The 21,181-nt window shown below is 38.9% G+C and overlaps 1 protein-coding gene across 2 annotated transcripts in view; it reads right to left on the reverse strand.

Annotated features, from left to right (window-relative positions):
* Window positions 1–9,375, reverse strand: part of LOC148030034 (actin-related protein 4-like) — a 112,038-nt gene extending 102,663 nt beyond the window's left edge. For both annotated transcript variants that reach the window (XM_087686298.1, XM_087686297.1), the window contains exon 1: window positions 9,236–9,375. In XM_087686298.1, the coding sequence (XP_087542424.1) occupies window positions 9,236–9,257 (22 nt within the window). In that variant the 5' untranslated portion in view covers window positions 9,258–9,375. The remainder of the gene's footprint in view (window positions 1–9,235) is intronic.
* Between the last annotated feature and the right edge of the window lie 11,806 nt (window positions 9,376–21,181).

Here is a 21,181-nt window from a genome sequence, read left to right on the forward strand (position 1 = left end):
ATAAGGCGTTTTTTGGCTCTCCGCCTGTCATTTCCCACTTCAGAGTCTTCGGATGTCGTGCCTTCACACATACACCTGATGATAAGATAGAAAAGCTCACTTCCTGAGCTGATCTCCTTATTTTTGTCGGCTATTCCTCTGAAGTGAAAGCCTCTCGTTTGTTCGATCCTCGAACAAACAAGGTGATCGTTAGGAGGGATGTCGTTTTTTACGAGAGGGATATCATGCAATCCTCTGCACAGGATTCCGATTCTATTCCTCCTTCCACATCATCGGAGATCATGCCTACTAAGCCTAGTCTACTTCCTACTCCTAACACTCCTATAGATTCTTCATCTCCCAGGCCCCCTCCACGAGACCCATTACCTCACTAGTACTAGCAGACCATGTGGGATTCAGGGACCCTACCACCGAATTCCACTCCGGAGGACCTAGAAGATCTGCCAGGTTTGCTCCTCAAGCTTCATTTGCATCGTTGTTTACAGCCGATTACATAGTGCATTCTAAGCCGGATACATGGCAGGAGGCTCTTCAACACCCTCAATGGCGAGCACCCATGGAGAACAAGCTAGAGAGTGTTGACCGAAATGAGACTTGGACATTGGTAGATCGTCCAAAGCACAAGAAAGTCATCGGGCCAAAGTATATTTTCAAGACCAAACTAAAAGCTGATGGGACTTTAGATAAGTACAAGGCTCGCCTTGTTGTGCAAGGGTTTCGACAGAAGCATAGCATTGATTATGAAGAGACCTTTGCTCCTACTACACGGTTGACATCTTTCCGGTTGCTTCTCGTGCTAGCCGCTCACCACGGTTGGCCGATATATCAGATAGATGTCAAGAGTGCCTTCCTGAATGGTTATTTGGAGGAGGAAGTCTATGCGGAGTAGCCACCGGACTTTCCTTCAGGGAACCCCAAGGATAAGGTATTCCGATTGCAGAAAGCTCTTTATGAAGCAAGCACCGCAATCTTGGTTCCATAGGATGGATGAGTTCTTACCGACTCATGGATGCCATTCTACCCATTATGACCCGTACTTATATGTTCAATCTACTGTAGAGGGGGTCAGCTATATCCTGCTATACGTTGATGACTTACTCATCACAGGTTCAGATTCTGCTACCATAGCAAACGTCAAGGCAAATCTTAGTATAACTCTTGAGATGACAAACCTTGGTTTGTTGTCTTATTTTTTGGGGATGGAGGGAGTTCTTTCTAGGGGGATGCATTTTTGTGTCACAGCAGAAGTATGCACTTCAGCTAGTAGAACAACACACTTCAAATCAGACACGGCCAGTGGCCACGCCTCTTGATCCTACTGTCCACTTGTCGAAGGATAACCTAGAACAGCCCTTCGATGCATATACCTATCGCTCTGTTGTAGGAAAACTTCTTTAGTTAATTCACACTAGACTAGATTTAGCTTACTCAGTCAACATACTCAATCAGTATTTCACACCACCTAGGATGTCACATTGGATTGCATGTCTTCATGTGTTGCGTTGTTTACTATGTACTTATTCTTATGGCCTAACCAATGGTTTTGGTTTATGTTTGCAAGGGTACACTCATTCTAATTGGGCAGGAGATCCCGACACCCGGCCTTCTCATGGCAGCTACCTCTTTACCTTGGGGCACGGCTCCCATTTCTTAGTTAAGCCATAAGCAAGAGACAGTGACGGCTTCCACGGCTGAGGCTGAGTACCAGGCTCTCTTCGATGGCACCACCGAGGCCATCTACCTGAGGAGTTTACTAGCGGCACTTCATTACCCATACAACTCTCCCACCATTGTTTGCTGCGACAACCAAAGTGCCATTGTCCTTGCGGGCAATCCGATCATTACATCACGGACGCGGCATATGGGAGTCCACTTCTATTTTTTCAAAGAGCAAGTTGAGCTAGGCACCATCTTCCTAGGGTTTGTGCCTACATCCTGTTGGGTATTTCACTCACACCTCACTTATGCCTACGCTTACATAGGAGTGTTAGTGATCAGTAGGACACTGGGGCACTTATTACTCTCGGTAGGAGAGGTTTTTTCCCCCAGACTTATGGTATTATTTCGTATGTACTTATGACACACACTTACGGGCATTTACCATGTTCGGGTGTGAACACCCCCTACAACCCTAAGGTTTAAGGTACCTTGTACTTTCAGCTTACACTCTTTCAACTATTGCATTGGGTGTCGTGCTTCACTCTCAGACTATCTACTGTTTTTTGTGCTGAGCTTCAATCCTGCCATCCTCTCTCACATTTGGTATCAAAGTAGCAGTGGCTCTGCTCAGCTCAGCTCTCTTCAGCTCAACTTTGCAGTTCCCTTCAACTCAACCTTGCCCCAGGTTTAGCACGGCCTATAGCAGTGGCCAGCGTTCTGCTCATCAGCTCCTGCCACGTGGACCTCAGACATTTGACCCTTTTATGTTCGTCTTGTGTCACGGTTCTAGAGCCCTCTGCCAGTTTGTGGAGGCGCCGCCAGCGTGAGCCCATCCATCTAACAACAGGCGCCTTTTGGCCCGCCTAACGCCTTCCCTTCGCCACATCAATCTGCAGCCGCCACATTGCCTGCTAGCTGCTGCATGCCCCACGAGTATTGCTGTGCCATTCGTCGCCTATCGTGCCCCGCCAGACGTCCCATCAAACGCATCCTTTGTGCCACACGCCAGTAGTTGTGCCCGTAAGTTGTCGCCAGTTACTGTGCCTGTCAACCGTCGCCAGCTCAGTCCGATTGAAGCGCCCATCTAAAGCGACACCTGTACCTGATTGCGCCCGCCTGACATTTTTGTGGTTTTTAAAAATAATAATTTTTTAATTCCAACATAAATTTCTGGAAGCAGGGGTTCCTACGTATCAGGTACAACATTCAGAAACGTGTATGGGACACATTGGATGCAAAAAAATTTGGCACATTCATCAAAAATTTTGGGGCTTTCATGTTTTCTGAAGACAATAGCACACGCACTGCAATTCCAATCACAAAAAGACTGTTTTGAACAAATTTGAGGCAAGAAATTTTGGGGATTTTGCTGGTACAGTGTTGTTGAACATTGATTGCACGTTGGACTGCATGCATTACAGACAGTTTTGACAGAGTGCACCTTTGTACACTAATTGCAGAAAGTTATTTCTTGCAATTTCTCGGAATTTTCAGATTTCCAATTTGGTCCCGCTTTGACATTGCTCTTTTGCATTTTTTTTTGTAATTGATAATCATGGCAAATCAAGGAGGAGATGTCTTCACCTATATATCCAAGGAGGACAAATTGGATGGAAATAACTATTCACTTTGGTCCTTCATGATGAAGAATGTACTTATGGCCAAAAATCTTCGGGATTATGTCAGTGGAGAAGAAGCTCGACCTAGAGTTGTGGCTCCAGCTACTCCTCCTCCAGGAAGACGTGCACAACGGGCACCTCAACCTGCTCCACTTCAGCCACTTCCACAAAGATCAACAGCTCAAAAAGCATGGGATACGCAGGATGCACAAGCTTTGTCGTTGATTGCATTGGCAATTCAGTGGTGAATCATCCCCCACATTCATTCAACAGCTTCTTCACAAGAAGCTTGGCTAACTTTGGAGCAGATGTTTGCAGGCAAGAATGAGACTCGTATCTCTTTCTTAAAGAAAGAGCTAGAGACATTGAAAATGGATCAAGGTGATTCTATTCAAGATCACTTGAACAAAATTTAGGACTTGCGAGAGCAACTCAAGAATGTTGATGAGTACTATTTAGATTCACATATGATATCTACCACTTTAAACTCATTACCTCCTTCGTACTTGCCATAAGAATTGCTGAGAATGGCTGAGCATAGGCTGAAGGAGATGAGAGAATGTTGTAGAGAGAGAAAATTCTGAGATTTGTCGTGAAGAACTGATTAAAATCAGCTGCTGCCCTGCTGTACCAGCCCCAAACGGATGCACCAATAACAATAGGAGCATCAGAGACTGTGATCTTCAGAAGAAAGTTCATCAGCAGCAATTGCCAGCTTCCAAAGGTCAAGAATATGCAATCTCCATCACCAAAATGGTCTCCAATGGCTGGGAAATGGCCCCAAAAGCTGGCAGCAACAGTCCAACACCTCTTTCCAACGGCTCCAAAATGGAAAAACAAGATTTCCCTCTCCCTTCAACCCTATTTAGCCTTTCCCCCACTTGCATGGGAAAGTTTTGCCAAGTGGCAGCTTTCTTAATCCATTTTCAGCGATTTCCAGCCATTTAATTAATTTTCAAAATTAGTTAATTCTGAAAATTAATTCAGCCCTTAATCCATGCCCAAAAAATTGACCTTGCCCATCCAAAAATTAATTGGCTAGGCCATTTGCAACCCAAAGTAGTCCCATGCATTAATTGACCCTTGGACATGCATTAATCCATTAATTATGCCTAGGCCCTAGTGTCACCACTGACACTTAATGGCCAATAATGATCCTAGGGGCAAACTGACACCATAGTTCACCTAAGAACCTAACAACTATAACTTGTTACAACTTTTGCCTTTGACACCCATCTTTTTCACAAGGTCCTTGGGCCTTCAACTATAAAAAAATGTAGCTTGCACCTCACATGTGCAACACATGTGCATCTTTTAATTGCACATTTGATTAATCCTTTAATCAAATGTCAATTAAACATAAGCAAAGCATCAAATTTTCACGTCCTCGTGACACTATCTACTTGAGGAGCTTACTAGCGGCCCTACACTTTCCATGCAACTCTCCCACCATTATTTACTACAACAACCAAAGTACGATTGCTCTTGCAAGCGATCTCATCATTACATTATGGACGCGGCATGTGGGGATCTACTTCCACTTCACCAGAGAGCAAGTTGAATGAGGCACCATATGCCTAGAGTTTATGCCTTTCTCCAATAACTATGCAGACATATTGACGAAGGCGGTCAATTTGATGATGTTGAAATATATTTTACCTAGGATCGGCTTGGATACACCCTCCTCTACGTCTTCAAATTAACGGAAAGGGGATGCTTTCCTCTAGCTTTCCCTTCCAATCTAAGGGGGCCCAGGGCAACTTTCTTATCTTTATAGTAACAGTGATGATGGTTACAAATTTTAATTAAGACATTGAATTTATTAAACATTTTGGACATTGTATCTTCATCCGCACTATCAAGATGACATGATTGTAAAAGGACACTTAGACAAGTGAACAATTCCCCTGCAGGAGCATGAGCATGATAACACCTGCGTTGCCTCTTGCATCACTCCAATGCATTGGCATTCTCTTCAATAAATATGCATCTATGTACATTTATCCCTTTCAGTCTTTATGAGAAATCGACTCTAGATCCACCATATTTGCATCATTGCACATGGCAGTCTCCCTTACTCACTTAGCCTTGCTAGCTTGCTTTCCAGATATCTTTTTTGCCTCTCCACATACCCCCCATATTTGCTACACATTCCACTAGCCTATTCCTTCGTCATCGAGATCCAATAGTGGTGGGGACAACCTATTTATTTTATGAAAGCCTTTGGGATTGGCTACTTGTCTTTCGTCTATTACTTAATCAACTACCACCTCCCCTTTTTTGAAACAATCATTACTAAACCCAAAAAAAAAAAGGTTCACTATGGTTCCATCTGCCTTTGCAGGACTTGGTAGGCCATTGGGCAGCCAACATGCACTCTTTGTCCGATGTCTTGGCCTCTCTGGGGTAACCACTTTGACTCCCTTGGTAAGATAACCATTGCCTCTATAGTCTTAGGAGGCCACCGAACAACCACCACGCACCCTTTGTCCAATGACTTGGCTACTTTGGGATGATACACCTTGGAATAAAAACACATAAAAATATAAACACTCAAAATCTAGGTTGGCCTTCCTTTCTAGCTCAATTTTTTGGGCCTGAGAGGAGGTGTTGAGCTTACGTAAGCATTACATGCTAAATTAGCCACTTAAACAGCCCCAAAGATACTTAATTAATTAAAAGCCTTAAGTGGTAACTGATTTAAGAAAGTTTTAAAATGGTGCACAGTAGAGGTCCCAAAACTTTCTATAAATAGGTGGGCTGCTCTCCATTCAGCTTCAATCTCGTTTTTGCAAGTTTCATGAGATGTATCTTTGCTGCCCACACCCCATTCATAGAGAACATCACAGTCAGAGCTTCCCCTTACTGTCTACTATCATCTCGTGCCTAATTCCAGCCTCTGTCTCCACCTTTTGCTATCACCATCATCAACAGTTGTCACCTAGTCCTTTGGAGCTTGCATTTACTATTGTTGTCACCTGTTGGAGCTATCGCCATCATCCACGCACTGTCGCCACACCTGTCAAACATTTACATTTGCTGAGTTTTTCTCTCCTCCAACTATCATCTACACTTCTTGCACAATTGCCTTCAATCTCCAGTTGTCGCCAAGTTTCTCTCTCCTCAAGTACCTATGTTTTAGTCTTTCTCTCTCCTCACTAGCTATCTACATCAAATCCAACATCCACAACTGTGTTTGTTGATGTTCAGTTCTCAGAGGCTGCCTTTGCTACATTTTGAGATCCATCAAGAGTACAACACACTTTCCTACTCAACACCTGTACCTCGGTCCTTGAGACAAGAGTTCGGTGCACAATTTTCATTCCTGCACAGTTTGTTTGCTACATAAGCATTGTATATTAAGTATTCAGTCATTCATTTAGATTCCATTGTATTCATTGTCTCCGACTTACCCTAACCCTAACTGTGTTCTTTTGAGTTTATGCTTTGTCGTACACTTTCATTTATGTTTCTACATTAGGGTATTTCTTCACATCGCGTGTGTGTATATATCTTTACATGATTTTGTGAGAGTATAAACTACTTCTCACTCTTTGCTTGATTGTACCTGAGTTGTTGCATTAAGGACTTGGGTTGAGTAGAAATACATTCCTTCCAAGGGGATTCCCATCTGCAACTCTCAATCTTGCCTCCATTACTTTTATGGTTCCATGGCCATCATTTTCTAAATAACTATCATATTCAAATATTAAGCCTTGAAAACAAATGAATATTATAATTGTTAAGCATACTACGTTGTTCACTGTGTTTACTATGGTATCAGATCTTTGGCTCAATCTCCATCCCAACACTGGTAGTGCTTACGATTATAAGTTTGTTTGTTTTCAATCCTTGCATTGAGTGCTTAAGCATATTTTTCTTAGAAACCCGATGGAAGAGCAACAAAGTGCTATCCTTCAAGTCATTCAAAGCCTTAAAAGGAAAACCAACATCTTCACAAGTAAATTCTCAAACTAGAAAACTTTGAGAAGCCCAAAGAATTGAAGGAAAAAAACATGTATGCTTCAAGGAGACAAAGCGATACCAATGAAAGGAGTTGATGATCAAAAAGCCCAACTACTTTCAACAGGCGTAGTGGAACAAGTGAAGCGTCTCGTTCTACTTCAAGACAAAGAAAGAGATTACATTAAAGCCCATCCGCTTTCTCAAAGTCAGCCAGTGCCTTTTCTAATGGACCCTCATCAAGCATGATGAAGAGTCACGGCCTTAACATGGAAAACCTCATCATCAATAGAGATGTTAACATTCTTCACTCTCGTCTCTATCTTCATCCCCATCAACCACTTCATCGTCTTCAACCTCAAGATCCGATGAAGGCATAAGAAGAAGAAGACTAGGTCATTATCTCAACTTGAAAATAAGATCAAATTTCAATTGTATTATAGTCCCCGAAATCTAGGATCTTCTTCTTAAGTTTATTCGTCAATTTCAAATCTTGTATAATCATGCCATATGAGCACATTTTTCTTCGCTAATTTTCATGGTATAGTAATCTCCCTAAGCTTTCAAATGTTTGGAGTTGTAGGAGAATGTAGTCACTCAAAATATGTAACACTAGTTCATACATTCTTTATCACATGGTTATTACAAGATGTGGATGGATGAAGATTCTAAGCCCAAAAGGATCAACATCATCGATCATTCACATGACTTCAGTACTCTCGCATCATCATCCTATTATGCAAATCATACTTAAACCTTTTTATAGGCTGCCTATGTACATACATCATTCATCATTCAATGTTTTGCACACTTGGGGTTCTAATCTAGGTTCCATCCTAAGCTATCAACTCATCATTGCCATCTTTGCATTCTCCCTTTTCCATTTTGTTCACCTTTCTTTGTGCATCTATTGCCATCATATTATCAAAGCACATAGTCCACCCTTGCCACTGAAGCTTCCTTAAAGGTGTTGCAAGTTGATCACTCGGGGTTCTAATCTAGGGTTCCATCCTAAGCTATCTATTCGTCATTGCCATCTTTGCATTCTCCCTTTCCCATGTTGTTCACCTTTCTTTGTGCATCTAGTTCCATCATAGTATCAAAGCACATAGTCCACCCCTACCATTGAAGCTTCCTTAAAGGTGTTGCAAGTTAATCATGCAGGCATAGCACTATGGACATACATTGCTCATGACAAAAGGTGTCACGGCCAATCATGTTTGTGAATGCAACAATGTTAGACACTTCTTTCATTCCTAGCAATCCTTTGTGATAGTGCCCTCATTGTGGACCATGGCAGCTTCCCTACATAAAAATGATGTATGCACAATTTGAGTTCATGTATCGTTTTGTCACCATTCTTTGTGCTTCTACTAATCCTTTACAAGGTACATTTCTCGTGTGTATCTAACTTCCATTCTTTCTTTCCATAAGGCTCCAATCGGTATGATCTTTCGTCAATAACTCAAGTCCAATCGGATGTATTTCAAGCAAATACAGCCCCGAAATAAGAAAGACTACATTCCATAGTGTATACAGTATTGTAGCTTCGTATATTGTTTGTAATCCTTCTTTGCGCTTTTGCTAATCCTTTTTGAGCTATCTTTCTCCTACATATCTACCTTCATATTCTCTCTTGCCAGAAGAAAGCAGGTAGTCTTGTTCTCTAATTCGTATGGTTTATGGCCAAGTACTCAACATGCAATCTAATGTAATTGTCACCTTCTTCCAATTCAGAAACTTCTATACGCTCAGAAAACAAATCTTTGCCACTGCAGCGAGAAATTTCTGGTCAACATTTCGCCCTGTCTCGTCTTTCCAGATCACAAACTTCTATACGCTAACATAAGAGAGCTCTGACTTACACAAATGTTTGCGTCTGTGAGCAAGCTTTACAAAGCAACTCTTTATGAGAAGAGAGTGACGAAATGGCGATGATAACATTATTGTTCTCGGGGTTTTACAAAATGGAGCAGAAGAACAAGGCGACTCACCTCCTCCGTACATGGCTGACATCCTGAATCGAGATCTCCCGCGACCTTCTCTCGGCTTTGAATGCTTAACTGAGCATTTCCTTTTCGCTTACAAGCTCGACACGTCTGCCCGCGAAGAGAGAGCCAACTGTCCTTTTTTGGGGGGTGAAAGACGTAAAAATATCAAATATTAGGAAAAAAAAAAGTAGATATGATAGCTTTTTACTAGTATATCTAATATTATATTTAAAAATATTATAGAAAAGGGAGTAGATACATTAGCATTTTCCCAAAATCTTTAATATTAGAATAAAAGGAGTAGATCATTAGTGTTTTACAAGCTTAACCACATAGCTTTGGTGTTTTAAATTCCTTGGATTTTCAAATTATTGGCTTTCTTTAATCACTACGTTGTGCACACACACTTGCACATGCACTAGTGCACACCTCTATGCACACTGTCCAATCTTGCGCACTCATGTGCATTAGGACTTCCACGTGCGCTAGTGTGAACTTGTGCTTGCACCCTATACAGTGCACAAATCCCACCCTCTTGCATATCCACCTTGCCCCTTAGTGCACAACTAGAAGCACCCTTTGCACTCACACCATAACCATTACACAAACTCTATGGTCATCTTGCATCTTAGGCCACACCATAAGTGTAGTACACATGGAGTTAGTATATTGCACATAATCACACTTACACTTTAGTGCACTTGACCTAGAACACTACACAACACTTTCTTCTTTCACCATCCAATTCCCCCTCATTCACAAGGGAGGGTCGAAGGGAAATAAGGAGGAAGGTGAAGGCTTCCTCGTGCACTTGTTGCATTGTAGTGCACACTAGCACTCTACACCTTGTGCATCATACATAATGCGCTCAATTCACCCTTAGGCACAACCTTGTGCACTCGCACATGAGCATTTGTGTGCACTACAACCTTGCTTTGTGCACTAAATCCACATTTTTGGGCATGCACCATGGTACACACCCACTGACACCTTCCATACATCACCATGCACTAGCAAACATCATCCTAGCGTATTGGTGCACAGATCAAATGTTGTATGCTTGCGTAGTGAGCGTCAGAAGGTCCCCAAGAACAAAAGAACTCTACTTTTTGCACAAAACTCAAGGTAGAAAGCATGCACGACATGAACAAGAGACCAATTGGGTGTAATCTCCCCCCATGCCTTGTGTGAGCGCTCCACAAAGCATATATTTTATGTATTAATCATCTTCAAGCTCAAATAATAGCCCAAATTACAAAATAGCATGCTTTTGGCTTTTGAGTTTGCTTTAGCACAAAATAGAAATAAAGCTAATGGACGGGCATCCAAAGAGTCAGGCATACCCAATACAATGTTCAAATACAAATATCATAATCGTGCGCCCATGCGCATACAAAATAATAAATAAATATCCAACGCCTTAATAAATAGGTGCCATGCCTAAGGTATGTGCCCATCAAAATATAAGTGATAACTCGAATACACGCTATCCTCCAATGCTTTTCTCCACCACTACTGCTATCTCTACACATCAACTGAAGCATTCACAATCGTTAGTAAAATAATACAATTAAACTAACAAAAGTGAATACCTAGCAATCTTCAGCTACATAAATAAATCAACTAGTTAGAAATCAATCCTAACCTTAATTTATCACAAGTGCGCACTCTAAACTCATAAACGTTTATTAATTTAATATGTATTTTGCGGAATCACCCGCTATGGAATCACCCATGTACACACTAAATTAATGAAACGCTCGAAAAGGATAGGCGTCCCCATCAACTTCTCGCACAAAGAATCCACTTTGTGTATGAGCCCCGGTCAATAAAGTTTACAGAATCCACTGTAAAACCTCACGAAATCCATCGTGGCACGGAATCCACCATGAAATATGTCTCTTGGCATCATACCCCCGGGGTGGGATAGCAATTGTCCTCAATTGCTATTAGCTCAATGTGGAGCTAACAGAGTGGGAAAAGCATTTAAGTCTCTAACGTGCATCCATTGGGCTTCTTCAACAAGATGGTTTTTAAATTTGACCAAATATCTAGAATATTTACGGCCAGTTCTAGTGGTCGTAAAGTCAGTATCTATGATAGCTTCAGGCTCAAGTATTTCAGTCTCTTCATCTAGCAAAGGTGGGTTTTCATAAACAGGATGTACATGTAATTGGCCTCTAAAGGGTCGTAAAAAACTAATGTGAAAGGTGTTATGAATTTTCCAGTGAGGTGGTAGTTCTAACTTGAATGCATTGTCATTTATTTTATGAATTATCTTAAATGGTCCATAGAATCTAGGTGCTAATTTCACAACTGGGTGTTTATCTACACTTTGTAATCTACGTTTCTCTATTCTTAACCAAACATAGTCATCAACTTTGAAATTCTTGGCCTGTCTTTTCTTATTGGCTTGTTTTGTATATGATTGTTGGGCTTTGGCAATCATATCTTTAACCTCATCAAAAATAGTATCGTGCATATTAGCAATATCATCAGCACTTTGAATTCTATTTGATAAAGATGCAACATGTGTAGACAATCTATAACCATAAATCACTTCAAACGGTGCTTTCTTTGTAGTTGTGTGTGGTATATTGTTTAATGCAAACTGCAGTAAATGTAAATGTGTGTCCCATGTCTGTGGTTTAGAAATAGTGTAAGCACGGAAAAGATCTAAAATAATATTATTAGTGGCTTTTGTTTGTCCATTAGTTTCAAGATGAAATGCAGATGAGAAATCAATCTTTGTTCCTAGGTTAGCAAACAAAGTAATCCAAAAGTTATTACAAAATCTAGAATCACAGTCAGAAATAATAACTTTTGGTAATCCATGATTAGTGAAAACAGTTTTCAAAAACAATTGTGCTGTCTGAGATGCTGTTAAAGTTTTCTTACATGGAATGAAATATGCTTGTTTACTAAACATGTCTACAATAGTCCAAATCATATCATGGTTAGCTTTAGTATTAGGTAACCACTAATAAAGTCCATAGAAATCTGTTTCCATGGTCTTGATGGAATAGATAAAGGCATAAGTAAACCATATTGTTTACCATGATGTCTCTTAACTCTTTGACAAACCAAACATTCAGAAACAAAGTTAGATACATCAGTGTCCATATGTGGCCAATAAAAATCTTCAGTCAATGTACGTAAAGTAGATATGATACCTCTATGACCTTGATATGGAAGACAATGAATCTCATTCAAAACAAAAGATCAAAATGGAACTGTAACACATAATCTCTTTTCATACAACATGAATCCATCATTGTAAGACAGTGAATCAATAGGAATCCAGTTATTTCCAACTAATTTATTCCAATTAGCATGAAAAGTAATGTCTTGATGATAAGTATCTTTCATAGGGGTTAGAGAGTCAAATGATATAACATAAATATTATGAATGGTCGGTCTTCTACTTAATGCATTGGCCACTACATTTTCTTTTCCTAGTTGATATTGAATAAGGGGATGAAAACTTTGAATAAAAGCTGCCCATTTGATATGTCGGTCAGATATTTGGGGTTGACTAAGGAGATGTCTAATACTTTGTTGGTCAGTCTTAATCATAAACTTAGAACTCATTAAGTAATGTTTCCATTGTCTTAAAGCTTGTATAACAGCTAACAAATCTTTATCATATGTGGAATATTTAAGTTCGGATGGTTTTAGTTTACAGCTAGAATAGGCTATGGGATGATTATCTTGCATAAGTACGACTCCTATTCCAGATTCGCTAGCATCAGTAACTACTAAAAAGAATAGTCTATTAAAATCAGGTAGTTGTAATATAGGAGCATGGGTTAATGCATGCTTCAATAAATCAAAAGATTTCTGTTGATTATCAGACCAATGATAAACAATACCTTTCTTTAAAAGTTTAGTCAAAGGTAAAGCAAGTAATGAAAAATTTCGCACAAACTTCCTGTAAAAACTAGCAAGACCTAGAAAAGAACATAACTCATGCACATTTTTGGGTATAGGCCAGTTCAATATTGCTTCTATCTTCTTAGGGTCAACCTTAATACCTTCTGATGACACAATATGACCTAGATATTCAATTTCTGTTTGAAAGAACTCACTCTTTTCCAGATTAGCATACAATTGATTATCTTTCAACAACTTTTAAACCAAAGATAGATGTTCATAATGCTCTTTCTCATTTTTACTGAATACCAAGATATCATCAAAGAATATTATAACACAATGCTGATATTTTAAAAATATGCGATTCATCATTCTACTAGATGTAGCATGTGCATTAGTCAATCCAAAAGGCATCACTAGAAATTCATAATGACCAAATTGTGTTCTAAATGCAGTCTTAAATATATCAAATTTATCTAATCTCACCTGATGATAACCATATTTAAGATCTATTTTACTAAATATGGCAGAACCTTGTAGTTTATCCGTAAGACCATCTACCCTAGGAATTGGATATCTATTCTTTATAGTAATCTTATTTAGGGCACAATAATCAATGCATATACGATAAGTATTATTATTCTTCTTTACCAACAAAACAGGTGCACCAAATGGAGAACTACTAGGTCTAATTAATCCTCTGTTTAATAATTCCTCAACTTGATTTTGAATTTATTTCTGCTCTATCTAGTTATGCCTATATGGCGCTTTACAAGGTGGTTGTGTACCAGGAATTAAATCTATTTTGTGGTCTTCAGGACGTAAAGGAGGTAGTCCATGTGGTAGATCTTCAGCAAAACAATCTTTAAACTGTGCAAGGAATTCTTTATGCCTAGGATGCATATGTGTTTCTTTAGCTTGAAGTTCATTCACCCAAATTAGATTAGATTTACTACTTTTGCGTAATGCACGTTTAGATTGAGTATGAGTAAGTAGTGGGAAAGCATTAGATGCGTGCATACTATACAATGTAATGTGTTTTCCTTGAAAATGAATTTTAATTGAATGTGTGGAATAATCTGTGTCAGGATTATGCTGATGACTCCAAGGCATACCTAGGATAATATCACTGGACTGTAATGGTACAACTAGAAAATTCCTTCTTTCAATATATTCACCAATTTGAATTTCTAAATCATGCACCTCTTGTGTTCCATTATACCTTGTGCCTAAGAATGCTGCTTTAATGCGATAATACGTAGGAACAGTTTGTAATTTCAATTCTTTCACTAACTTTGCAGAAATAAAATCATGTGTACTACCATCATCATGCAAAATAATCTATTCTTTTCCATGCACTAAACATTTCATTGTCAACAAAGAATGTGGGGTTGGCATACCTTGTAAAGTATCCGAAAGAGTAGTAATGCCGTCCTCATCTTCCGTAAAGTGAGGCATTTCCTCATGTTCTTCATCTTCCATTGCTCCAAGATAGTTGATATGGACATGTGGCTTCTTCGATTGACAATTGACTGCTAGATGTCCAGGTTGATGGCATTTGTAACATACTATAGGTTTGGCTTTAGATACATTGTTTGCAATGGCAAGAAGTTTAGGAATATTAGGATTTGGCTGTGAAGATGGCTTAGAATTTTGATTGATATTTGATGGCAAAGCAAGTGGTTTTGTCCAAGACTTACGGAAAGATGATGAAGAAAATCGACTTTGATTGAATCTTCTAAAATTTGAATTGAATTGCTTAGAACCATAGTTACCATTTGCTTGAAATTGTTGTGGACGCTTGTCTCTTCCTCGAAGCTTGTCTTCAGTGTCATGAGCTAAAGAAATTGCATCTTTAAGAGTTGCAGGCTTGAACATATTGACTTCAGTGTAGTAATGCCCAAGTAATCCAGACATATACTTGCGCTTGTGAGTCGCTTCAGGTAAGTCTTCAAGCATGCGTAGTTGGAGTAAGGCATTCCAAAAGCATTCGGTGTATTGAGAAATAGGCTCACGATCTCTCTGCTGAAGAAGGTCCCATTGCTTTATGGCTTTTTCATGGAATTGTGGAGGAAGAAAATTTTGCATAAACTTCTTTTTGAAACTCTCCCAAGTAGTGGAACAATCTATGCTCTTACGAACCACGGTCCACCAAAGAGATGCTCTATCCACTAAATGATTAGTGACACACTTGATTTTATCTTTTTCAACGTATGTCTCTTTATGAAAGTAATCATCAAACTGACTGATGAATGCAAGAACAAATTTTACATCTCGAATGCCATTGAAAGTACGGAATTTTAATTTTTTTTAACTTATCTTTGTTTCTTTGCGGATGGATTGAGCTTCAGAGTCGCATCAATGGTTCGTCGGATAAGATCTTCAGGTTGTGGTCCATCTTTGTCGGCTGTTGATCTTTGTAAATTGGCCAATTGAACTTGCAATGCTTGTCGGGCTCTTCGTTCTTCATCCAACTGCATCATAATTAAATCCAACTTTTGTTCCATCGTAGGTTCAGGAAGATCGCTTTCAGCCATTAAATCATCTATATTTTGTTCCGTCATCCTGTAAAAATTCAAAAGACCTCATACTCTCAAAATCCAATTAGCGAGATGAGCACAGCTCAAAGTCGGGTGTACAAGGCTTATAGATTTTTGTTTGGCTTTCACGGTCTTCGACTTTTGTGGTTGCGGGATTTGAAATCTTTGTAAAATCTGCGTATGTCCTTCTGCGTGTGTTGAAACTGGTTCAGCAAGTCTACATATGCGAACAGAGTCTTCCAGGGAACAACTTTGCAGTTCAGTGCTTCTGCCACCGCAGGAACAGTCCTTATGGGAGTTTTTCGCATAAGTTAGATCTGACTTCTGGTGACTGGACTGACTTGCAGAGTAACAAAACTTAATGTACTTGTTCAACTTTGTAGATTTGTGTGTCTTGAGACTTATGGGATTAAGCTTAAAGCTTAAGCTCACTCCCATGTCGAATTTTAGGGGGGGGGCCGTTTTTTGATGCCGAAATTCACGGGATATTGCCGCCCTATCGCCGATTTGAAGAATTATGGAGCTAAGCTTTTAAAAAGCTTACCTTTGAAGATTTTAAGCTTAATAGAAGATATGAAACTTATCTCTTTTGTCTGAGAAAAACGACTTGAGTAGGGAGATGTTGACGTGGTCCTCCGTCTTCTCAGGTCGGTCCTTCGCGATCAGAGGCTGTAGACAGAGTTTCTTGACCGCCAGGAATCCACCCGCATCGACCGTTCACGATGAGACTGACTGTAGAGCTCGATCGTTCTAGGAGCTCCGCCTTTGCGCAAAATGGGTAGCGATTGAAAGCTCTCGATCTCAGCTTCGCTCTGATACCACTGGTGCACAAATCGGATGCTGTATGCTTATGTAGTGAGCGCCGGAAGGTCCCCAAGAACAAAAGAACTCTACTTTTTGCACAAAACTCAAGGTAGAAAGCATGCACGACATGAACAAGAGACCAATTGGGTGCAATCTCCCCCCATGCCTTGTGTGAGCGCTCCACAAAGCATGTATTTTATGTATTAATCATCTTCAAGCTCAAATAATAGCCCAAATTACAAAATAGCACGCTTTTGGCTTTTGAGTTTGCTTTAGTACAAAATAGAAATAAAGCTAATGGGCGGGCGCCCAAAGAGTTAGGCATACCCAATACAATGTCCAAATACAAATATCATAATCGTGCGCCCATGCGCATACAAAATATTAAATAAATATCCAATGCCTTAATAAATAGGCGCGACAAAATATAGGCGCCATGCCTAAGGTATGCACCCATCAAAATATAAGTGATAACTCGAATACACGCTATCCTCCAATGCTTTCCTCCACCACTGCTGCTATCTCTACACATCAACTGAAGCATTCACAATCGTTAGTAAAATAATACAATAAAACCGACAAAAGTGAATACCTAGCAATCTTCAGCTACATAAATAAATCAACTAGTTAGAAATCAATCCTAACCTTAATTTATCAGGAGTGTGCACTCTAAACTCATAAACGTTTATTAATTTAATATGTATTTGCGGAATCACCCGCTATGGAATCACCCATATACACACTAAATTAATGAAACTCCCGAAAAGGATAGGCGTCCCCATCAACTTCTCGCACAAAGAATCCACTTTGTGTATGAGCCCCGGTCAACAAAGTTTACAAAATCCACTGTGGCACGGAATCCACCGTGAAATATGCCTCCTGGCATCACGTACTAAGCCCACTACATTGCATCATTGTAAATGCACTACTTGCACACAACTTAGAACGTACACACCCCATACTACACTCATCACCATACTACACTAGTACATTATCACTTGCACTTCACTTTCCATCATATTTCATTACGCGGTACACTAGCTTTTACCTTGCACACCCCCTAGTGCACTATCCCTAGTGCATTACACACATGCACAACACGCACTACACACATAAGTGTATACTAGATTTTGTTTCCTCTTTCTTTTGTCTACTTGATAGGGAAATGGTAAAAAGCGAGCTTTTTAGGCAACCTCCATTTCTTGTTTCACATAGTCCACTTATTCCACCCTAGATATTTTCATCTCCACCACCACCATTGTTGCCATTGCCACCATCACCACTACCACTATCTCTGCTACCACCATCACCACCACCTCCACTACCCTCTTCACCTCCAATCGCCACCACTGCCTTCACTCTGTGTACCTCTCTTTTTCTCTCTCTTTTGTCTTTCATTCTTAGTTTCTGGTGCGCAAATCAGATGTTGTATGCATACATAGCGAGCATCGAAATCCCCAAGAACAAAGAACTCTACTTTTTACTCAAAAACCAAGAGAGAAAATTTGCAAGACATGAAGCAAGAAGACCAATTGGGTACAATCTCTCCTCATGCCTTGTGTGAGCGCTCTATAAAGCATATATTTAATATATTATTCATCTCCAAGCTCAAAAATAGCCCAAATTTACAATTAGCATGCTTTAGCTTTTGTGTTTGCTTTTGTCCAAATAAGGATAAAGTGGTTAGGTGTCCAAAGAGTCGAGATGTTCCCAAATACAATGTTCAATGACGAATATTTAAATCATGTGCCTATGCGCATATAAAATAATAAATATATATCAAGCGCTTTAATAAATAAGTGCGTCAAAATAAATATTAGCGCCACGCATAAGATGTGTGCCCATCAAAAATGATAATTTCTTCTAAATAACTTGAATACACGCTATTGCCCAGTGCTTCCCAATGCCATCACCACCTGCTCTACGCATCAACTGAAGCATTCACAATTGTTAGAAAATAATAAAATTAAATCGACAAAAGTGAATACCTAGTAGTCTTCAGCTACAAAATAAATAAATAGGTTAGAACTCAGTCCTAACCTTAATTTATTATGAGTGCACACTCTAAACTCATAATTATCCATTAATTTAAATATGTATTTTGCAGAATCACCCACTATGGAATCACCCACTTGCACATTAAATTAACGAAACGCCCGAAAAGGACAGGCATCCCCATCGACTTTTCGCACAAGGAATCCACCTTGTGTACGAGCCCCGGCAATAAATATAATTTTACGGAATCCGCCACAAAACCTCACAAAATCCACCGTGGAATATGCCTCCTAGCATCATACCCTCGGGGTGGGATAGCAATTGTCCTCAATTGTTATTAGCTCAATGTGAAGTGAGCAGTGAGGGGTAAGCACTTAGGTCACGAGTGTGCATCCATTGGGCCTCTTCAATAGGATGATTTTTAAGTTTCACCAAATATCTAGAATATCTACGGCTAGTTCTAGTGGTCATAAAGTCGGTATCTAGAATAGTCTCAAGTTCAAGGATTTCAAATTCTTCTTCTAACAAAGGAGGATTTTCATAAACAAGATGGACAGGTAATTTGCCTTTGAAAGGTCGTAACAGACTAATATGAAAAGTGTTGTGGATTTTCCAGTGTTGGGGTGGTTCTAGTTTAAAAGCATTATCATTGATTTTGTTAATGATTTTGAAAGGTCCATAAAATCTAAGAACTAACTTTACAACAGGGTATTTCTCAGCACTTTGTAGTCTTCGCTTTTCAATTCGTAACCAAACATAATCATCAACTGTAAAATTCATAACTTTTCTTTTCTTATTTGCTTGTTTAGTATATGATTGTTGGGCTTTTACAATCATATCTTTAACTTCATCTAAAATAGTAGCATGCATGTGGGCAATATCATCAACAGTTTTAACTTTATTTGACAATGAAATAAGAGGTGTAGGCAATCTATATCCATAAATGATTTCAAAATGTGCTTTTCGTGTAGCTGTATGGGATGTGTTATTGTATGCAAACTGAAGTAAATGCAAGTGTGTATCCCATGTTTGTGGTTTTGAAATTGTGTATGCACGTAAAAGATCTAAGATTGTGCTGTTTGTAGCTTCTGTTTGTCCATTTGTTTTAGGATGAAATGCAGATGAAAAATCAATCTTTGTTTCTAAGTTAGCAAACAAAGTAGTCAAAAAATTATTATAGAATCTAGAATCTCGATAAAAAATAATAACTTTTGGTAAACTATGGTTAGTGAAAACAATTTTCAGAAACAATTGAGCAACTTGAGATACAGTTAATGTTTTCTTGCATGGAATAAAATATGCATGTTTGCTAAATTGATCTATAATAGTCAATATCATATCGTGATTAGCTTGAGTGTTAGACAGACCAGTAATAAAATCCATTGAAATATGCTCCCATGGTATTTCGGCTTGACAAATTAAACACTCAAATACAAAGTTAGAAATGTTGGATTCCATCTTGGCCAATAAAAATCTTCAATCAAAGTATGTAAAGTAGAAATAATACCTCTATGTCCTTGATATGGGGAACAATGAATTTCATGCAACACAAATGATCTAAATGGAATAGTTACACATAACCTTTTTTCATAAAACATATATCCATCAGCGTAAAACAATGAATCAATTGGATTCCAGTTATTGGTAATTAATTTACTCCAATCAGCCTTGAAAACTAGGGTCTTGGCCATATGTATCTTTCATAGGGATAAGAGAATCAAAAGATATCATAGAGATATTATGAATAGTTGGTCTTCTACTTAAGGCATCGATAATAACATTTCTTTTTCGGGTTGGTATTGGATAAGTGGATGAAAACTTTGAATAAAAGTAGCCCATTTAATGTGTCGGTCAGATATTTGTGGTTGTCTAAGGAGATGTTTAATACTTTGTTGGTCAGTTTTGATCATCAATTCAGATCCCATTAAATAGTGTTTCCATTGACGTAAAGCTTGTACTACAGCTAGCAATTCCTTATCATAAGTAGAATACTTGAGTTTAGAGGGTTTAAGCTTGCAGTTAGAGTAAGCTATGGGATGGGAATCTTGCATAAGGACATCTCCTATTCCAGATCCACTAGCGTCAGTGACTACTAGGAAAAATGGTCTAGTAAAGTCAGGAAGTTGCAATATAGGAGCATGAGTTAAAGCATGTTTCAGTAAATCAAATGACTTTTGTTGATTTTCAAACCAATGATACACAATACCTTTCTTTAATAAATTTGTCAAAGGTAATGCAAGCAATGAAAAATTTCTCACAAATTTTCTGTAAAAGCTAGCAAAACCTAAGAAAGAATGTAATTCATACACATTTTTAGGTATCGGCCAATTCAAAATTGCTTCTATCTTTTTAGGATCAACTTTAATACCTTCAGATGAAACAATATGTCCTAAGTATTCAATTTGTGTTTGGAAAAATTCACTCTTTTCAAGATTAGCATATAATTGATTCTCTTTCAGTAATTTGAAAACCAAAGATAAATGTTCATAATGCTCGTTCTCATTTTTATTGAAAACCAATATGTCATCAAAGAAAACAATGACACAATACTGATGCTTCAAAAAGATGTGATTCATCGTACGACTGAATGTAGATGGTGCATTAGTTAATCCAAAAGGCATAACTAGGAATTCATAATGTCCAAATTGAGTTCTAAATATAGTTTTGAAAATGTCAGATGTGTCTAGTCATACTTAATAGTATCCAGATTTAAGATCTATTTTGCTAAATATTGCAG

This window comes from Lygodium microphyllum, chromosome 10, assembly GCF_053477565.2.
Source record: "Lygodium microphyllum isolate KBCC chromosome 10, Lygodium_microphyllum_v1.1.10, whole genome shotgun sequence".
Lineage (NCBI taxonomy): Eukaryota > Viridiplantae > Streptophyta > Polypodiopsida > Schizaeales > Lygodiaceae > Lygodium > Lygodium microphyllum.